Source organism: Haematobia irritans, chromosome 5, assembly GCF_050003625.1.
Source record: "Haematobia irritans isolate KBUSLIRL chromosome 5, ASM5000362v1, whole genome shotgun sequence".
Taxonomy (NCBI): domain Eukaryota; kingdom Metazoa; phylum Arthropoda; class Insecta; order Diptera; family Muscidae; genus Haematobia; species Haematobia irritans.
Genome location: NC_134401.1, coordinates 135,727,296 through 135,745,747, shown reverse-complemented (window position 1 = coordinate 135,745,747; position 18,452 = coordinate 135,727,296). Strand labels below are relative to the sequence as shown.

The following is an 18,452-nucleotide window of genomic DNA, read 5'->3' as shown; positions in this document are numbered from 1 at the left end:
CGGTAAACGCAGTGGACGCCCGAAAGAGGTGGTTACCGACGAAAACATCAAAAAATCCACAAAATGATTTTGAATGACCGTAAAATAAAGTTGATCGAGATAGCAGAGGCCTTTAAGATATCAAAGGAACGTTTTGGTCATATCATTCATCAATATTTGGATATGCGGAAGTTCTGTGCAAAATGGATGCCGCGCGAGCTCGCATTTGACCAAAAACAACAACGTGATGATTCTGAGCGAATGTTTGCAGCTGTTAACTCGTAATACACCCGAGTTTTTCGTCGATATGTGACAATGGATGAAACATGGCTACATCACTATACTCAGTTCAATCGACAGTTGGCTGAGTAGACAGCGACCGGTGAACCGTCTCCGAAGCGTGGAAAGACTCAAAAGTCCGCTGGCAAAGTAATGGCCTCTGTTTTTTGGGATTCGCATGGAATAATTTTTATCGATTATCTTGAGAAGGGAAAAACCATCAACAGTGACTATTATATGGCGTTATTGGAGCGTTTGAAGGTCGAAATCGCGACAAAACGGCCCCATATGAAGAAGAAAAAAGTGTTGTTCCACCAAGGCAACGCACCGTGCCACAAGTCATTGAGAACGATGGCAAAAATTCATGAATTGGGCTTCGAATTGCTTCCCCACCCACTGTATTCTCCAGATCTGGCCCCCAGCGACTTTTTCTTGTTCTCAGACCCCAAAAGTATCCTCGCAGGGAAAAAATTTGGCTGCAATGCAGAGGTGATCGCCGAAACTGAGGCCTATTTTGAGGCAAAACCGAAGGAGTACTACCAAAATGGTATCAAACAAGTATATACAGCACTAAGTTCGGCCGGGCCGAATCTTAAATACCCACCACCATGAACCAAATATTAGGGTTTCCTTTGAAATTTCAGCAGGGCTTGAGGACTTGAGGATACTTCCCGAATATAAATTTAAAGATTTCACCTATGAGGACTATATCAGATTCTGGATTTATAAGAACCATTTTTGTTTGAGTTTTAGAGGAATCATTAACATCTCTTGTAAGTGTGCAAGAAAATTATAAAATAACGTCTTGATTTGAAATCTTAAATCTGAAGAAGTAAAATATGGAAATTTTACATTGAGTTTCAAGCAATTTTCATGATCAGTGCGCCTTCTACACCCTCAAGAAGTGAAGTCGGTCTATATGGAGACATTACCAAATGGACCGATAAAAACTTAATCCGATACACGTTTTTGTGAGCCTAAAATACCAGAATATTTACAATTTCAGGCAAATCAGATAAAAACTACGGTATCTAGAAACCCAAGGAGTTAAATCGGGAGATCGTTCTTATGGGGGCTATACTAAATTATGGACCGTTACTCACCGTTTTCGGCACACCTCTTTATGACCCAAAAATACCTCTAGGTTTCCAATTTCAGGCAAATAGGATAAAAACTTCGGATTCTAGAAGCCCAAGAAGTAAAATTGGGAAATCGGTCTATATGGGGGCTATACCAAAATATGGACCGATGCTCACCATTTTCGGCACACCTCTTTATGGTCCTAAAATACCTCTAGATTTCCAATTTCAGATAAATTGGATAAAAACTACGGTTTCTATAAGCCCAAGACCCCAAATCGGGAGGTCGTTTTATATGGGGACCATACCAAAACATGGGCCGATACTCACAATTTTTGGCACACGTATTTGTGGTCCTACAATACCTCTAGATTTCCAATTTCAGGTAAATTGAATAAAAACTGCGGTATCTATAAGCCCAAGAAGTAAAATCGGGAGATCGGTCTATATGGGGGCTATACCAAAATATGGACCGATACTCACAATTTTTGGCACACGTATTTGTGGTCCTATAATACCCCCAGAATTCAAATTTCAGGTAAATTGAATAAAAACTGCGGTTTCTATAAGCCCAAGAAGTAAAATCGGGAGATCGGTCTATATGGGGGCTATACCAAAACATATATCGATACTCACCATTTTTGGCACACCTCTTTATGGTCATAAAATACCTCTAGATTTCAAATTTCAGGCAAATTGGTTAAAAACTACGATTTCTATAAGTCCAAGACCCCAAATCGGGAGGTCGGTTTATATGGGGACTATATCAAAACCTGGACCGATATAGCCCATCTTGACCTGCCTGCAGACAAAAGACGAGTTTGTGCAAAATTTCAGCACGATTGCTTCATTATTGAAGACTGTAGCGTGATTACAACAGACAGACAGACAGACGGACATCGTTATATCGTCTTAGAATTTCTCCCTGATCAAGAATATATATACTTTATATAGTCGGAAATCGATATTTCGATGTGTTACAAACGGAATGACAAACTTATTATACCCCCGTCACCATTCTATGGTGGTGGGTATAAAAATTGGAAGGTCGTTATAATCGTTGTATCGCTCTTGAAGGGAACTATGTTGAATAATAAAAACGAATTTTGACAAAAAAATGTGTTTTTCTTTGTTAGACCGGGGACTTATCAGCCAACGTGTTAGCTGATAAGTCCACGAATATAATGGGGAAAATGTCCTAAATACAGTATTAAAGCCCTGAACTTACAAACATTTCGGATGCAGACCATGGACATTCCAACAGGACCACCGTGGCGTAATGGTTTGCATACCCGACTTGCATACACAGTGTAGTGGTCAGAGATGGTCTGTATTAAACTTTTGTAGGTTTGCGACTGTCGGAAAGTTGTAAACGTCACATACACGTCGTAAATGTAGAAAAAGTAACAAAAGTCGCAAACTCAAAATACTTTAGTCGCGTCAGCTAGGCAGCGAATTCGGCACTGAAAAAACAGTGAACCCACCAGGAAGTAAAATTTCGATTAATTAAGAAAATGTTGAATATTTGTAGAAAATTTTAACTAAACAGTATAACAAACGCTGGCATCACGCCGATGTCATACAAATAAGTAAATATTTTTCGACAAATTCAAGAAAATTTATTAGACATAATTAAGTTTTTTCACTTGTTAAAGAAAATTTTGTAGTTTGAAGGAAAAAAATTGGAGTTCAAAATTGCAAGAATGTCTTTAGTGACATACGAAGTTCATGATGGACGCATTTGTAATAAAATTTACAAATTTAAAGAAATATTGAACTATTTTGTGGAAGACACGAATTTAGTTAATCTTTATGCTTCAGTTGAGTATATTTTTTTCCTCGGGTTTAGTTAATTTAACTAACGTACACAAAAAATTATTATAGTAAAGAAAACTTTCTCCAAACATAATAATTCCATGAACTAAAATAAAGTTAAATTGGCTTTAGTGAAATAGAGAGTTCACTTTTTTTTGAGTGGATGATATGCAAGACGATTGTATGTGCCAAGAAGTTTCAATTCTTAGGAATGTTCACAATTTTCGGTTTCAGTCCCCACATTTTCCCTATTGGCTTTTGCACGAGTACAGGGTAACCGTGGATTTTCTCGTCCTTACTTAGCTTTAAGTTCAGTCTCCTGTCCAATATAACCCCAAGGTATTTTGCACACTCACCAACGGGAATTTCGATACCATCTAAGAAAATAGGCTTGACCGTGGGAAAACTTTCACAAATTTCTGCAGAAACTCACAGCGAATGCTGTCAAACTAAATTAAAAAATGTTCAGAATTTCTTCTATTCAAAATTAGATTTTTTACAGTAGGTTTTCGACTTTTGCGACATACGTATTATACCGTCGCAAATGTATGTCGCAAAAGTCACAGTTTGTGACAGCCCAACCCTGGTCGTGGTTTCAAACCCAGATTCGATCAAATACCAAAAAGTTTTTCAGCGGTGGATTATCCTCCTCTCAGTAATGCTGGTAACATTTCTGAGTGTTTCAAAGCTTCTCTAAGTAGTTTCATCACTATGTGCAATGCCGTTGGTATTCGGCTATAAAAATGAGGTCCCTTGTCTTTGAGCTGAACATAGAATCGGGCAGCACTCTGTGATAAAAGAGATGTAGCGTCACAATGGACTGAATAGTCTAAGTGAGCCTGAAATACCGGGCTGCAACTATACTTAATAGCAGCAGAGCCACTTTCGTGCAGTGTATGCCAGTATGGATGTCCCTAAAGAAAAAAATATATTCCCGTGATTTTCAATCTGGCTTAAATTTGACCATTTATGGGAATAGTTTCTCTCTTGCAATATCCTGGTATCAGGTGATAAGTCAAAGTACTTGTCGCCCCCCCCTCGAACGGTATATATTAGTTTTTCTTTTTTATAAATTAATCCTCTTGCTTTCTGTGTGATTCCTTGATTTTCTAACATATGCTTATGCCAATATTGAATAGAAAATTCCCCCTCATGGCAAAAAAAAAAAAAAATCTGAAATTTACCATGACAACCAAAGGACTTGCGCTTATAGTGTTAACAGTATGTCCTAAACACACACACAAACACCCTCCCACCTATGTATAAAACAAAACCTGTTAGAGGTTGCCAAGGTAACTTACAGGACAACCCACAGGTCAATTTTTTTTAGTACAAAAAAAAATACAACGAACGTCAGAAGTTGACTGAAGTACTTACATAGTCAAGACCAAAAAAAAACTTTCCTAAAACCCACAAAAAAAAAGAGTATTTTGGACTTGCGAATTTTCCCAAACACTTATCAGCTGCAAATGGCCAACAATGATGACGAACGTATTGTGTGTAATGGTCGTTCAATAGTTTTGCCAACCCTAGAGGTTGTTAAAGACAGTAAGTGGTTAGAGAATTTATTTTCATTCCAAGTCTTTTAATGTTGTTTTTTTTTTCTCTCCAAAAATTCCATAAAAGTACCCACAATGTCGGCTGGAACAAATATCGATTGGCTGCTCCATATATATTTTGCTCGTCGAGATTTTCCACGTTGTAAAAGATTAATTGAACGTGAGCTGTATCGCCACTTAAATCCCGAGTATTTGTATTTTGTTAAGGTAAGTTCAGATGGTCATAATCAAGCATGAGGCCATCAATTTATGGTCTCATGCTTATTCACCTTCATTTAACTCACCATCATTCCATATTTCATTCAGGGTTTGATTGAACGTGAGGAAGGTAACAATATTGAAGCTTTACGAAATCTCCAAAAGGCCATGGATTTAAATTCCAAAAATATTGAAATTTACAAAGAAATCGGTAAGACACTGTAAGTAGCATTCAATAAATTTCCAATTTCATTTGGAACCCACAAACAAAAAAAACGAAATTCATTGGATTAAAGCCATCTATCTACCTTACACCCTCCCTCCCACGTCTATACAACGTCCTTCTCATAAATATCCAGATTCATTATGGGTCGCTATAATCAATCGTTAGCCATATTCCGTGATGCCGAAGACCTCTCAACACGTTTGGATCATGAGATTTTCCATTTCATTGGTGAGTTACTATTGCGTTCAGCCGCATCGCGTAATCAAGCGGAAATGGTCCATAAAGAGGAACAGGAAGCTAAGGCGTATTTCCAAAAGGCTGTACAAACAGGCAAGAAAATCGAAAGTTTTCAACGTTTAGCGGAAATCTTACGAAAAGAGAAGCAATATCACAAAGCTATTGAAGTGCTGGATTCCTGTCTACTGTAAGTAATAGGAATGAAGTGCTACCATACCATAAATGATTTCGATGATTCTAAATGAAATGAAAGAAAAACAAATAGAAAGCAATAATCGCTAGGGTATACATTGACTCAAGTACATCGGGCAATCCTATGAGCTATAATTAAAAATATTTATTCATGTAGAAATATAAGAGATTTCAATGTCACGTTTACAACGAATGAATGAGTTAAATTTACATTAAGTTGAGAAAATAATATTTACTTTAATGTGAATTTAAATAATTTAATATCCCAGCAAAAAAAAATTGGAAGTTCCCAGCAAAAAAATTTGGAAGTTCTTCCAAAGGCACAACTTTAAAAGAACTTCCAGAAGATACACGCCCAAAGATGTTCTTTATTTGAACTTCCCAGGAAGTTCTTTTAATTCAATTTTTTTAACATGTTTTTTTCATACTTTTAATGGGTAATTTGAAATTTTTTTGTTTCAAATTGGTTAAAATCAGAGTAAGAATACATAAAATAGTACAAATCATTTAAATTTTGTCGAAAAAAATGCTACATCCAATCTGAAAAAATTGCGCATTTTTTAAAATATTTGAGGGCAAACGTTTCTGACAAGCGTTAGAATCCATTAAAAATTATAAAAAATTATAAAAATTATTAATTTGACAAAATGTCACAGAATTTTTTAATTTACATCGAAAACATTGAATTCGGATCACAACTAAAGAATGTTAAATTCATCGCTTCTGCGTCAATTTTGCACCACTTCCGGATCCAAAAAGAACATTTTCATTACTTTTTTGGCGACGCTTTTTTTGCTGGGTTGTTCCACAAACATTTCTTTTAACAGGTTGGCTGATAAGTCCCCGGTCTAACAAAGAAAAACATATTTTTTTGTCAAAATTCGTTTTTATTATTCAACATAGTTCCCTTCAATAGCGATACAACGATTATAACGACCTTCCAATTTTTTTTATACCATTTTGGTAGTACTCCTTCGGTTTTGCCTCAAAATAGGCCTCAGATTCGGCGATCACCTCTTCATTGCATCCAATTTTTTTTCCCTGCGAGCATCCTTTTGAGGTCTGAGAACAATAAAAAGTCGCTGGGGGCCAGATCTGGAGAATACGGTGGGTGGGGAAGCAATTCGAAGCCCAATTCATGAATTTTTGCCATCGTTCTCAATGACTTGTGGTACGGTGCGTTGTCTTGGTGGAACAACACTTTTTTCTTCTTCATATGGGGCCGTTTTGCCGCGATTTCGATCTTCAAACGCTCCAATAACGCCATATAATAGTCACTGTTGATGGTTTTGTCCCTTCTCAAGATAATCGATAAAAATTATTCCATGCGCATCCCAAAAAACAGAGGCCATTACTTTGCCAGCGGACTTTTGAGTCTTTCCACGCTTCGGAGACGGTTCACCGGTCGCTGTCCACACAGCCGACTGTCGATTGGACTCAGGAGTGTAGTGATGGAGCCATGTTTCATCCATTGTCACATATCGACGCAAAAAACTCGGGTGTATTACGAGTTAACAGCTGCAAACACCGTTCAGAATCATCAACGCGTTGTTGTTTTTGGTCAAATGTGAGCTCGCGTGGCACCCATTTTGCACAGAGGTTCCGCATATCCAAATATTGATGAATGATATGACCAACATGTTCCTTTGATATCTTTAAGGCCTCTGCTATCTCGATCAACTTCATTTTACGGTCATTCAAAATCATTTTGTGGATTTTTTTGATGTTTTCGTCGGTAACCACCTCTTTCGGGCGTCCACTGCGTTCACCGTCCTCCGTGCTCATTTCACCACGCTTGAATTTTGCTTACCAATCAATTATTGTTGATTTCCCTGGGGCAGAGTCCGGAAACTCATTATCAAGCCAAGTTTTTGATTCCACCGTATTTTTTCCCTTCAGAAAACACGAAATTCCTTTTTTTCCATTTTTTCACAATAACAAAAGTTGCTTCACAAAAGACGCTCTATCTCACAAACTAATCGACTTACAGACGTCAAATTTTGACACGAATCTTTTGAAGGTTGGTACTATATAAAACTAATATGCATTTAATACTAGCGACGCCATCTATGTGTCAGACCGGGGACTTATCAGCCAACCTGTTAAAACCCATCCCAGAATCGCCCATCGAGTTTTTCCAACTTCCGATGCAGTCCTTTTGGACAAGTCCACAAACATTTCTCCTAAAGAGCATCGTGGGATCCCCCAATGATTTTCTTCCACTTCCGATGCAGTTCTTTTGGACAAGTACACAAACATTTCTTCAAAAGCGCATCTTGGGATCGCCCAATGATTTTTTTCTACTTCCGACGCAGTCCTTGTGGACAAGTATTAGAAAGAACTCAATCAGGCTATTTTAAGTGCAAATTTTGGACAATTAAATTTTACAAAATAATAGAAAACTAATAAAAAAAAAATAGAAAATTAATAAAAAAGTAAAAAAAATAATAAAAAAAAATAAATTTTATCCCCCATCGAGTTTTTCCAACTTCCGATGCAGTCCTTTTGGACAAGTCCACAAACATTTCTCTTAAAGAGCATCGTGGGATCCCCCAATGATTTTCTTCCACTTCCGATGCAGTCCTTTTGGACAAGTACACAAACATTTCTTCAAAAGCGCATCTTGGGATCCCCCAATGATTTTTTTCTTTTTTCTTTAAAAAAAAAAATAAAAAAATAGAAAATTAATAAAAAAGTAAAAAACGGAATAATAAAAAAATAAATTTTATCCCCGCTGGGATTTGAACCTGTGCCGTTTGACTTTTTCGCTTCCATGGAAGTTCTTTTGAGAAGGTTTTGCAAATTACGAGAATTTTTAATTTTTTTTTTTTTTTTTGATTTTTAACGGAAAAAATATATTTATACGAAAATATATGCCGAAAATAAAAAATAAAAACGATGCATAGCATAAAAAAATATTTTTTTATAAAAATATTTGATAAAAAAAATTGCCGCTGGTGAGATTTGAACCTGCGTTTCTTATTTTTTCGTTCATACTAATAAAGAACATCTCGAGAAGCAATTAGAATGTTATTCCTTGGTGTCGTATTACGATCATATCACAAACATTTGAATTGACTTTTCGACGCTTTATGTTCAATGGCGTTTGTGGCTGAGTGTGCTAAGGCGTTCTGTTATGTTGCCAGCAAACCCAGGTTCAATCCCTGGTCGGAGCGAAAAAGTTTTTCAAATTGTAAAAATTAGATAATACGAAAATAATAGTGTAATAAAACATATGGATAAAAAAAGTGAAATTGGTTGAAAAAAAATTGTTTTTTCACTTTTCAAATTTCTTCATACAAATTAACTTCCAGGACACAACTTCTAAAGCAATGCAAAGGATCCAAAAAGGGAGTACTTCCGTCCTATGACAAGCCCATGTAAAATTCATTGGAGATGATCCAAGTTTGCACTACTTCCGGATCACAGATTGGGGATCCAAACTACATTTTTGGAAGCTCTTTTTTTGCTGGGATTCAATAATTAAATTTTAATTGAATTTCTATTTTATTTAAATTTTCTTAAATCATTGGTCTGGACAAACTTTCGGCCATCAGTATAGATTTGAAAGTCGGATTTTTACTATTCCTAATTATTAGTATAAGAGTGATATATGTTTTTTATATTTTTTCCAATTTCAGTTTATCACCCGAAAATACTGATGTTCTTACAGAAATTGGAGTTTTGTATTTGAAATTGAATGAAACTCAGAAAGCTTTTGATCGTCTCTTGGAGGTCATACAATTCGATAGAAATTGTTTAAGAGGACTGATGGCATTTGGAGCCATTTTACAGGTAAATATGCGAAACATGAAAAAGAGATATGGACGAGGTTTTGCATCGATAGTCCAATAGCCAGTTATCCGAATGGAGCTCATACGATGAACCTGCTCCAAACCGTGGAATAAACTTCATTGTCTACATTTAGGAAAAAGAAAAAACCATCAATAACGACTTTTATATAACGTTATTGCAACGCTTGAAGAACGGAATCGATGATATTCCATCGCTATCGGTTTAGCTACACACTAGTGTATAATGTCAATCATCCTTCTTTGGCAAATTCCCATTTACGAAGATACATGACTAACTTTTAATAAAATTGTATATGGAAACAATAGGTTTAACAATACAATACCAAATATTCTGATGGAATTTTATAAGCCAATGATTCTGAGGAGATATCATTGTGTTTGTTTTCTTATCATGTTACCTATTCCTGTTTTCAGTCAAGAAATGATATTGATGCAGCCTTGGGGAAATATAAGGAAATTGCTGCAATTCAACCTGATATAGCAGAATTGTGGAACAATATCGGTTTATGTTTTTTCAAGAAACAGAAACTTATTGTGGTAAGTACGAATATTTGCAAAAAAATCTCCTTTGGATTTTATAAATCATCCAATTTAGTATTAAATGATTACCATAAATTTTCCATATCTTTTTTAAGGGAATTTCATCATTAAGGAAGGCCATATGGTTGTCTCCACTCAATTACAATGCCTTATATAATTTGAGCTTAATATACATAACAGGTAAGAAAATTGGTTAAAGGCTTGGGTTATAAAACTTTGGACAACACATATTTTTGATAATTTTCTATAGAAATGATATTATGGCAAAATTTCCTATAGAAATGAAGTATTGACTAAATTTTCTATAGGAATGAAATTTTGACAAAATTTCTTATAGAAATTAAATTTTGGCACAATTTCCTCTAGAAATGAAATTTTGACAAAATTTCATACAGAAATGAAATTTTGACAAAATTTCCTATAGAAAAGAAATTTTGACAAAATTTCCTATAGAAAAGAAATTTTGACAAAATTTTCTATAGAAATGAAATTTTGACAAACTTTTCTATAGAAATGAAATTTTGACAAAATTTTCTATAGAAACGAAATTTTGACAAATTTTCCTATAGAAATGAAATTTTGACAAAATTTTCTACAGAAAAGAAATTTTAATAAAATTTCCTCTAAAAATGAAATTTTGACAAAATTTTCTATATATAAAATTTTGACAAAATTTTCTATAGAAATAAAATTTTAACAAAATGTTCTATAGAAATGAAATTTTGACAAAATTTTCTATAGGAATGAAATTTTGACAAAATTTCTTATAGAAATTAAATTTTGGCAAAATTTCCTCTCGAAATGAAATTTTGACAAAATTTCATACAGAAATGAAATTTTGACAAAATTTCCTATAGAAAAGAAAATTTGACAAAATTTCTTGTAGAAAAGAAATTTTGACAAAATTTCCTACAGAATTGAAATTTTGACAAAATTTCCTGTAGAAATGAAATTTTCACAAAATTTTCTAAAAAAATTTCGACAAAATTTCCTGTAGAAATGAAATTTTGACAACATTACCTATAGAAGTGAAATTTTGACAAAATTTCTATAGATATGAAATTTTGACAAAATTTCCTATAGAAATAAGATTTTGACAAAGTTTCCTATAGAAATAAATTTTTTACAAAATTTCTTATAGAAATGAAATTTTGACAAATTTTCCTATAGAAATGAAATTTTGACAAAATTTTCTATAGAAATAAAATTTTAACAAAATTTCCTATAGAAATGAAATTGTGACAAATTTTCTTATAGAAATTAAATTTTGGCAAAATTTCCTATAGAAATGAATTTTTTACAAAATTTCCTATAGAAATGAAACTTTGACAAAATTTCCTATAAAAATGAAACTTTGACAAAATTTCCTATAGAAAAGAAATTTTGACAAAATTTCCTATAGAAATGAAATTGTGACAAAATTTCGTATAGAAATGAAACTTTTACAAAATTTCCCATAAAAAAGAAATTTTGACAAAATTTCCTACTGAAATGCAATTTTGACAAAAATTCCTTCAGAAATGAAATTTTGACAAAAATTCATTTTTATTAGAATTTCTGTTAAAATTACATAGAAATAAGATGTTGACAAAATTTGCTATAGTAGTAAAATTTTGACAAAATTTCCTATAGAATTGAAATTTTGACAAATTTTCCTATAGAAATGAAATGTTGACAAAATTTCGTATTGAAATAAAATTCTGACAAAATTTTGTATAGAAATGAATTTTTGACTAAATTTTCTATAGAATACAAATTTTGAAAAAATTTTCTATAGAAAACAAATTTTGAAAAAAATTTTCTATAAAAAACAAATTTTGACAAAATTTTCTATAGAAATGAAATTTTCACAAAATTTTCTATATAAATAAAATTTTGACAAAATTTTCTATATAAATAATATTTTAACAAAATTTTCTATAGAAATGAAATTTTGACAAAATTTTCTATAGGAATGAAATTTTGACAAATTTTCTTATAGAAATTAAATTTTGGCAAAATTTCCTATCGAAATGAAATTTTGATAAAACTTCCTATAGAAATTAAATTTTGGCAAAATTTCCTACAGAAATTAAATTTTGATAAAATTTCTTATAGAAATGAAATTTTGACAAAATTTTCTATAGAAATGAAATTTTGACGAAATTTCCTATAGAAATGAAATTTTGACAAAATTTTCTATAGAAAACAAATTTTGACAAAATTTTCTATAGAAATGAAATTTTGACAAAATTTCCTATGCAAATAAGATTTTGACAAAGTTTCCTATAGAAATGAAATTTTAACAAAAATTTCTTATACAAATGAAATTTTGACAAATTTTCCTATAGAAATGAAATTTTGACAAAATTTTCTATAGAAATAAAATTTTAACAATATTTCCTATAGAAATGAAATTGTGACAAATTTTCTTATACAAATTAAATTTTGGCAAAATTTCCTATAGAAATGAATTTTTTACAAAATTTCCTATAGAAATGAAACTTTGACAAAATTTCCTATAAAAATGAAACTTTGACAAAATTTCCTATAGAAAAGAAATTTTGACAAAATTTCCTATAGAAATGAAATTTTGATAAAATTTCCTCTAAAAATGAAATTTGTCAAAATTTCATACAGATTTTGACAAAATTTCATACAGAAATGAAATTTTGAAAAAATTTCATACAGAAATGAAATTTTGACGAAATTTCCTATAGAAATGAAATTTTGACAACATTTTCTATAGAAAACAAATTGTGAAAAATTTTCTATAGAAAACAAGTATTGACAAAATTTTCTATATAAATAAAATTTTGACAAAATTTTCTATAGAAATAAAATTTTAACAAAATTTTCTATAGAAATTAAATTTTGGCAAAATTTCCTATAGAAATTAAGTTTTTACACAATTTCCTATAGAATTGAAATTTTGACAAATTTTCCTATAGAAATGAAATGTTGACAAAATTTCGTATTGAAATAAAATTCTGACAAAATTTTGTATAGAAATGAAATTTTGACTAAATTTTCTATAGAAAATAAAATTTTATCAAATTTTTCTATAGAAATGAAATTTTGACAAAATTTCCTATAGGAATAAAATTTTGACAAAATTTCCTATAGGAATAAAATTTTGAAAAAATTTCATATAGAAATGACATTCTGACAAAATTGCATATAGAAATGAAACTTTGACAAAATTTCCTATAGAAATGTATTTTTTTACATAATTTCCTATAGAAGTAAAACTTTGTCAAAGTTTCCTATAGAAATTACATTTTGGCAAAATTTGCTATAGGAATGAAATTTGGACAAAATTTCCTATATAAATGAAATTTAAGCAAAATTTCCTATTTCCTATAGAAACGAATTCTTTACAAAATTTCCTATAGAAATGAAACGTTGATACAATTTTGATAAAATGAAATGAAACTTTGAAATTTTGATAAATTTTCTTATAGAAATGAAATTTTGACAAACTTTTCAAAATTTAATTTCTATAGGAAATGTTGTAAACAATTTCACATCAATAAAATTTTGTTCAAAATTTTTTTCTATATAAATAAAATTTCATAATATTTTTAGAAATTTTTAAATTTAATAGGAAAAACCTTAGCAAAGAAAATTGCATAATTTAATCGAATATACAACAACAGTAAACTACCATTACCATGTTTGTATTCAAAATATAAGTTAAAGCAATATTGGACAGCATTGTATTTACTATAAACAAGAATCATTTATCATTTCGAAATATATATAATTCGCATTCTTCTGCTAGAGACAGGACAAAGACAAACAACAGTAAATTTGTATAAAACTTGAAATGCAATAGATGTCTTGGGTCGCCGCTGTCTTTGGTCCTTTCTTTATATCAATGCAATATGTCCCTGGCATATAATGGACAATATACCGAAACCAAGTAAGAGCTGCTAGTGCAAGAGGACGGTTTACATGCACATCCCCTCATTTGGATTTATTCCCAAGTCATAAGGTCAATGATAAACTATATCACAATCTCAATTCTCTTGATGGCACTCAAAATGCGAGTCGAAAAGGAGACGACAAAAGGATATGGTCGTGAGCTAGACCAGAACAGTAGTATCGAATGGCTTAGTATTCGCCATTTATTCGAGCTCATAAATCTTTTTCGAGCAAATAAAGCAGCTACTTAATGGCACTTCTAGGATTTCGACATTGTTTTGGTTAATATCTACAAGGGATTGTGACAATTACAATTGTGCAGTAACCCCAGCTAGAAGCCATCGCTTAACCACATAGTTTTCATAGAGAATAATAGGATTTTATTTTGCACAGTGTGATGTAGAAAGATATATTTTTTTGTTATACTTTTATTTTATAGAAAATTTTTGCATTTTTTTTTTCTATAGAATATTTTATCAAAATTTTATTTCTATAAAAAATGTTGTTAACATTACTTCTATAGACAATTTTTCCAAAATTTTATTTCAAGAGAAATTTTTATGCAAAATTTTGTTTCTATAGAAAATTTGTGCAAAATTTTATATGTAGAGAAAATTTTGTGCAAAATTTTATTTCAAAGAAAATTTTGTGCAAAACTTTGCTCTAAATATACAAAATATTGCGCAATTTTTTATTTCTATAGAAAATTTTTGCAAAATTTATTTCTATAGAAAATTTTTGCAAAATTTATTTCTATAGAAAATTTTGTGGAAAATTTTATTTCTACAGACAATTTTGTGCAAAATTTTATTTCTACGGACAATTTTGTGAAAAGTTTAATTTCTTTAGAAAATTTTGTGCAAAAATTTATTCTATAGAAAATTTTGTGCAAAATTTTATTTCTATAGAAAATTTTATACAAAATTTTATTTCTATAGAAAATTTTATACAAAAGTTTACTTCTATAGAATAGTTTACCCAATTTTTATGCCTAAAGAAAATTTTATCACAATCTTATTTCTTTAGAAAATGTTGTCACAATTTGATTTCTTTAGAAAGTTTTATCAAAATTTTAGTTCTATAGAAAATGTTGTCAAAATTTTAGTTGTATAGAAAATTTTGCCAAATTTGATTTCTAAAGAAAATTTTGTCAGAAATTTTTTCCATTACACAAAACATAGAATCATTTTCCACGATTTTATTTCTATAGAAAATATTTTCAAAATTTGTTTTTTTTTTTAATTCCCAAAAATTGTATTTCTATAGAATATTTTGCCAAATTTTATTTATATAGAAAATTTTGTCAAAAATGTTTGTCTATAAAAAATGTTGTCAAAATTTTATTTCTAAAGAAAGTTTTATAAAAACTTTAGTTCTATAGAAAAAAGAAAATTTTACCAAAATTTTATTTCTAAAGACAATTTTATCAAAATTTTATTTCTATAGAAATTTTTTCAAAAATTTATTTCTATAGAAAAGTTTTCCAAAATTTTATTTCTATAGAAAAATTTGCAAAATTTTAGTTTATAGAAAATTTTATTTTGTTGTCAACATTTTACTTCTATAGAAAATGTTGCCAATATTTTATTTCCAAAGAATATTTTGTCAGTTTTTATTCTATAGACATTTTTGCCAAATATTAAGTTCTATAGAAAATTTTTCCAAAATTGTATTTCTTTGGAAATTTTTTTCAAAATTTTATTTCTATAGAATTTTTTTTTTTCAAAATTTTATTTCTATAGAAAATGGTGTCAAAATTTCATTTCTATAGAAAATTTTCACAAAATTTTATTTCTTAAAAAATATTCTCAGAAAATATTATATATAGAAAATGTTGTCAAAATTTTATTTCTTAGAAAATATTCTCAGAAAATATTATCTATAGAAAATTTTGTCAAAATTTTATTTCTATAGGAAATTTTGTGGAAAATTTTATTTCTACAGACAATTTTGTGGAAAATTTTATTTCTACAGACAATTTTGTGTAAAATTTAATTTCTTTAGAAATTTTTGTGCAAAATTTTATTTCTTCAGAAAATTTGTGCAAAATTTTATTTCTATAGAATATTTTACCAAATTTTTATGCCTAAAGAAAATTTTGTCACAATCTAATTTCTATAGAAAATTTTGTCACAATTTGATTTTTTTAGAAAGTTTTATCAAATTTTTAGTTCTATAGAAAATGTTGTCAAAATTTTAGTTCTATAGAAAATTTTGCCACATTTTATTTCTAAGGAAAAGATTTGTCAAACAATTTTGTGGAAAATTTTATTTCTACAGACAATTTTGTGAAAAATTTAATTTCTTTAGAAAATTTTGTGCAAAATTTTATTTCTTCAGAAACTTTTGTGCAAAATTTTATTTCTATAGAAAATTTTGTGCAAAATTTTATTGCTATAGAAAATTATGTGCAAATTTTATTCCTATAGAAAATTTTGTGCAAAATTTTATTTCTATATAAAATTTTGTGCAAAATTTTATTTCTATAGAATATTTTACCAAATTTTTATGCCTAAAGAAAATTTTGTCACAATCTAATTTCTATAGAAAATTTTGTCACAATTTGATTTTTTTAGAAAGTTTTATCAAAATTTTAGTTCTATAGAAAATGTTGTCAAAATTTTAGTTCTATATAAAATTTTGCCACATTTTATTTCTAAGGAAAAGATTTGTCAAAAATTTTTTTCTTTAGAAAAAGCATCGAAAATTTTTCTACAATTTTATTTCCATAGAAATTATTTCCAAAATTTGTTTCTTTTAAAAAAATTCCCAAAAATTGTATTACTATAGAATATTTTGCCCAAATTTTATTTCAATATTATTTTTTTGTCTATAGAAAATGCTGTCAAAATTTTATTTCTATAGAAAGTTTTATAAAAACTTTAGTTCTATAGAAAAAAAGAAAATTTTACCAAATTTTATTTCTAAAGAAAATTTCGTACAGAATTTTATTTCTATAGAAAAATTTCCCAAAATTTTGTTTCTCAAAATTTTATTTTTATAGAAAAAATTTCCAAAATTTTATTTCTAAAGGAAAAATTTTGCAATATGTTATTTCTATAGAAAATTTTATATTGTTGTCAACATTTTATTTCAATAGAAAATGTTGCCAATATTTTATTTCCAAAGTATATTTTTATTTCTATAGAAAATGTCAAAATTGTATTTCTATAGAAAATTTTGTCAAAATTTCATTTCTATAGAAAATTTTGTCAAAATTTTATTTCTATAGAAAATTTTTTCAAAATTTTATTTCTATAGAAAATTTTGTCAAAATTTTATTTCTGTAGAAAATTTTGTCAAAATTTTATTTCTATAGAAAATTTTGTCAAAATTTTATTTCTATAGAAAATTTTGTCAAAATTTTATTTCTATAGAAAATGTCAAAATTTCATTCCTATAGAAATTTTTGTCAAAATTTTATTTCTATAGAAAATTTTGTCAAAATTTCATTTCTATAGAAAATTTTGTCAAAATTTTATTTCTATAGAAAATTTTGTCAAAATTTTGTCAAAATTTCATTTCTATAGAAAATTTTGTCAAAATTTTATTTCTATAGAAAATTTTTTCAAAATTTTATTTCTATAGAAAATTTTGTCAAAATTTTATTTCTGTAGAAAATTTTGTCAAAATTTTATTTCTATAGAAAATTTTGTCAAAATTTTATTTCTATAGAAAATTTTGTCAAAATTTTATTTCTATAGAAAATGTCAAAATTTCATTCCTATAGAAATTTTTGTCAAAATTTTATTTCTATAGAAAATTTTGTCAAAATTTCATTTCTATAGAAAATTTTGTCAAAATTTTATTTCTATAGAAAATTTTGTCAAAATTTTGTCAAAATTTTATTTCTATAGAAAATTTTGTCAAAATTTTATTTCTATAGAAAATTTTGTCAAAATTTTATTTCTATAGAAAATTTTGTCAAAATTTTATTTCTATAGAAAATTTTGTCAAAATTTTATTTCTATAGAAAATTTTGTCAAAATTCTATTTCTATAGAAAATTTTCAAGATTTTATTTCTATAGAATATTTTTACAAAATTTTATTTCTATTTGTAGTTTTTTTTTTTATAAAAATTTTATTTCCACGAAAAAAATTATCAGAAGCCCGAGAACAAAAACACTGTACCTTCACCACCATTTATATGTTTCGCAAAGACGAAGCTTCACTTTATTTCCATTTCTTTATTGTTGGGCAGTCTGTATGGATAGCTAAGACAACGCAATCTTAAGTTAAGTAAGCAAAATATTTGCAACAAAGATACAGGAATTATGGATAAGAAAACAATTTATTTAATGAAGAATGTATATTGGATCGATGGACACAAGGCCTGTTAACAACAGAATATCTAAGTTTACGGCTTTGATGCCAATAAGACATTTTAAATTCAAATATCCCAACGGGAATACAAAGCAATGCCTATTCTTTCAGAAAGTTTGCTAAACATTTTATTAATTTCGTTAAAAAGTATTTTTCAATTATCTTCATAAGCTATATTGAAACTTGATATGGGAATTTTATTTTGACTTTGGGATATGTGGATATATGTGTGCAGTGGTAATACATTTGTTCTTATATTGAATTTCATCGTCAATGTCTGTTTCCCTACGCAACCAAAGCCAA

The 18,452-nt window shown here is 29.1% G+C and overlaps 2 protein-coding genes across 2 annotated transcripts in view; one reads left to right on the top strand and one right to left on the bottom strand.

The window, feature by feature from the left end:
• Positions 1–18,452, bottom strand: part of LOC142241485 (uncharacterized) — a 153,486-nt gene that overhangs the window by 96,868 nt on the left and 38,166 nt on the right. The gene's annotated exons all lie outside the window — the stretch shown is intronic.
• Positions 4,486–18,452, top strand: part of BBS4 (Bardet-Biedl syndrome 4) — a 61,637-nt gene continuing 47,670 nt past the window's right edge. Inside the window, exons 1-7 of the mRNA XM_075313256.1 lie at positions 4,486–4,700; positions 4,779–4,918; positions 5,018–5,130; positions 5,269–5,559; positions 9,206–9,359; positions 9,794–9,916; positions 10,015–10,099. Of these exons, the coding sequence (XP_075169371.1) occupies positions 4,622–4,700; positions 4,779–4,918; positions 5,018–5,130; positions 5,269–5,559; positions 9,206–9,359; positions 9,794–9,916; positions 10,015–10,099 (985 nt within the window). The 5' untranslated portion in view covers positions 4,486–4,621. The remainder of the gene's footprint in view (positions 4,701–4,778; positions 4,919–5,017; positions 5,131–5,268; positions 5,560–9,205; positions 9,360–9,793; positions 9,917–10,014; positions 10,100–18,452) is intronic.